Source organism: Cebus imitator, unplaced genomic scaffold (genome assembly GCF_001604975.1).
Source record: "Cebus imitator isolate Cc_AM_T3 unplaced genomic scaffold, Cebus_imitator-1.0 Scaffold257, whole genome shotgun sequence".
Lineage (NCBI taxonomy): Eukaryota > Metazoa > Chordata > Mammalia > Primates > Cebidae > Cebus > Cebus imitator.
This window is the reverse complement of record NW_016107572.1, coordinates 1,060,745-1,063,263: the sequence shown is the minus strand read 5'-3', so window position 1 is coordinate 1,063,263 and position 2,519 is coordinate 1,060,745. Positions and strand designations below refer to the sequence as shown.

The window sequence follows — 2,519 nt, the reverse complement described above, 5'->3', positions numbered from 1 at the left end:
GGGTGTGGTGGCTCACGCTTGTAATCCAAGCACTTTGGAGGCCAAGGCAGGTGGATCACCTGAGGTCGGGAGTTCAAGACCAGCCTGACCAACATGGTGAAACCCCATCTTTTTTAAAAAAAATTAAATTGAAATAACCAAGGTGAACTTTAATTTTTTTTGAGATGGGGTTTTGCTCTCTTGCCCAGGCTGGAGGGCAATGGTGGGATCATGGCTCACTGCAGCCTCAGCCTCCTGAGTAGCTGGGACTACAGGCATGTGCCACCATGCCTGGCTTATTTTTACATCTTTAAAATTTTTTGTGTAGAGTTGGGATTTACTATGTTGCCCAGGCTGGTCTCCAACTCCTGGCCTCCAGTGATCTTCTCACAGAGGTCTCCGAAAGTGGTAGAATTACAAGTGTGAGCCATTATACAGGTGTGGCCTAATTTTTTAATCTGTGATGTAAAAACCTCCATCTCTGCTTTTTTTTTCTTTTTCCTTTTTTTTTTTTTTAAGACAGGTTCTTGCTGTATTGCCGAGGCTGGAATGCAGTGGAATGATCTCGACTCACTGCAACCTCCACCTCCCGGGTTCAAGTGATTCTTCTGCAGGCGTGCGCCACCACGCCTGGCTAATTTTTTTCTATTTTTGGTAAAGACGGGGTTTTTCATCATGTTGCCCAGGCTGGTCTCGAACTCCTGGGCTCAAGTGATTCGCCCGCCTCGGCCTCCCAAAATGCTGGGATTGTAGATGTGAGCCATTGTGCCTGGCCTAAAAGTGCATCTCTGCTTCTTTAAAACCACACTATTAGAAATAATTTGACGGCTGGGCATGGTGGCTTACGCCTGTAAACCTAGCACTTTTGGAGGCCAAGGCAGGTGGATCATGAGGTAAGGAGATTGAGATCATCCTGGCCAACATGGTGAAACCCCATCTCTACTAAAAATACAAAAATTAGCTGAACTATTAGTGGTGGCGCATGCCTGTAATCCCAGCTACTCAGGAGGATGAGGCAGGAGAATCACTTGAATCCAAAAGGAGGAGGTTGCAGTGAGCCAAGATCGCACCACTGCACTCCAGCCTGGCAACAGAGCAAGACTCTGGCTCAGAAAAGAAAGAAAGAATTTGACTAGTGGTAGCCTAAAAATTATATTTCTGTGCTCCTCTCTTCCTTTCTCCGCCATCGTGATGTGTGCATTACTCCGTTTCTCGCCATGTCTTCTCACAAGACTTTCAGGATTAAGCGATCCCTGGCCAAGAAACAAAAGCAAAATCGTCCCATTCCCCAGTGGATTCGGATGGAAACTGGTAATAAAATCAGGTACAACTCCAAAAGGAGACACTGGAGAACAACCAAGCTTGGTCTGTAAGAAATTACACATGCGATGGCACACATATTTATGCTGTCTGTAGGTCACAGTCGTGTTACCAAATCAAGCTGAAAAATGTCACCGCCATCTGGAGAAGTTTGAACAGTTTCCTTTTTGTGTCTGTTATGAAGGCATTAGTTAGTACAACGCACAGTGCTTCCATTATTCATGTTAAAAAAAAAAAAAAAGGTTTTGGTTGCCTGGGTTCAGTAATAAATATGTGAGACCTTTCACTTCTAAAAAAAAAATAAAATTATATTTCTGTTATTTTTGTTAACTGGGTGATCATCTTTCAAATATGCCTTAAAATTTATCATCTCAGGCCGGGCGCGGTGGCTCAAGCCTGTAATCCCAGCACTTTGGGAGGCTGAGGTGGGCGGATCACCTGAGGTTGGGAGTTCGACCAACATGGAGAAACCCTGTCTCTACTAAAAATACAAAATTAGCCAGGCGTAGTGGTGCATGCCTGTAATCCCAGCTACCTGGGAGGCTGAGGCAAGAGAATCGCTTGAACCTGGGAGGCGGAGGTTGTGGTGAGCAGAGATTGCGCCATTGCACTCCAGCCTGGGCAACAAGAGCAAAACTCCATCTCAAAATAAATAAATAATATATATAGTTATACATATAGTCTCAACCAGGATGCATCCATCACTCACAAGTTCTATTTGCCGACTAGTCACATATGTCAGTGTTTTACTCTGCAAACCAAGTTACGATGCTTATAGTTCCTGCCACCTAGGCAGTTACAGTTCTACACTTGGCAAGATGACACAGAGGTCCCTGGAATCTCAACAGCTGGAGGCAGTAGGTTAGACCTGTCAGGATGAGGTTTCCCTTACGTTTTGGTTCACCTCAACTCTCTCCCTGGTTGAGAAAATTCAAGCACATAGTTCAGGGACTCGCGGGGTTTGTAATGAGACTTAAGAGGTGGGCTCCTTCCTTTTACCTCGTTGCCTTTCTGAGAGCAAGATGGGTCACCAGCAGCTGTACTGGAGCCACCCGTGAAAATTCGGCCAGGGTTCTCGCTCTTGTCGAGTCTGTTCAAACCGGCACGGTTTGATCCGGAAATATGGTCTCAATATGTGCCGCCAGTGTTTCCGTCAGTACGCGAAGGATATAGGTTTCATTAAGTTGGACTAAATGATCTTCAAAGGATTATCCAAGACA

General features: G+C 45.3%; 1 protein-coding gene and 1 pseudogene across 1 annotated transcript; both read left to right on the top strand.

Moving 5' to 3' along the window:
• The first annotated feature begins 1,165 nt into the window (after positions 1-1,165).
• Positions 1,166-1,600, top strand: LOC108283184 (60S ribosomal protein L39-like). Its single transcript, XM_037728175.1, has one exon. It carries the CDS (start codon positions 1,197-1,199, stop codon positions 1,350-1,352), a length of 156 nt encoding a protein of 51 aa, XP_037584103.1. The 5' UTR covers positions 1,166-1,196; the 3' UTR covers positions 1,353-1,600.
• A 721-nt stretch (positions 1,601-2,321) lies between these two features.
• On the top strand, positions 2,322-2,513 carry LOC108283183 (annotated as a pseudogene).
• The last annotated feature ends 6 nt before the right edge of the window (positions 2,514-2,519 follow it).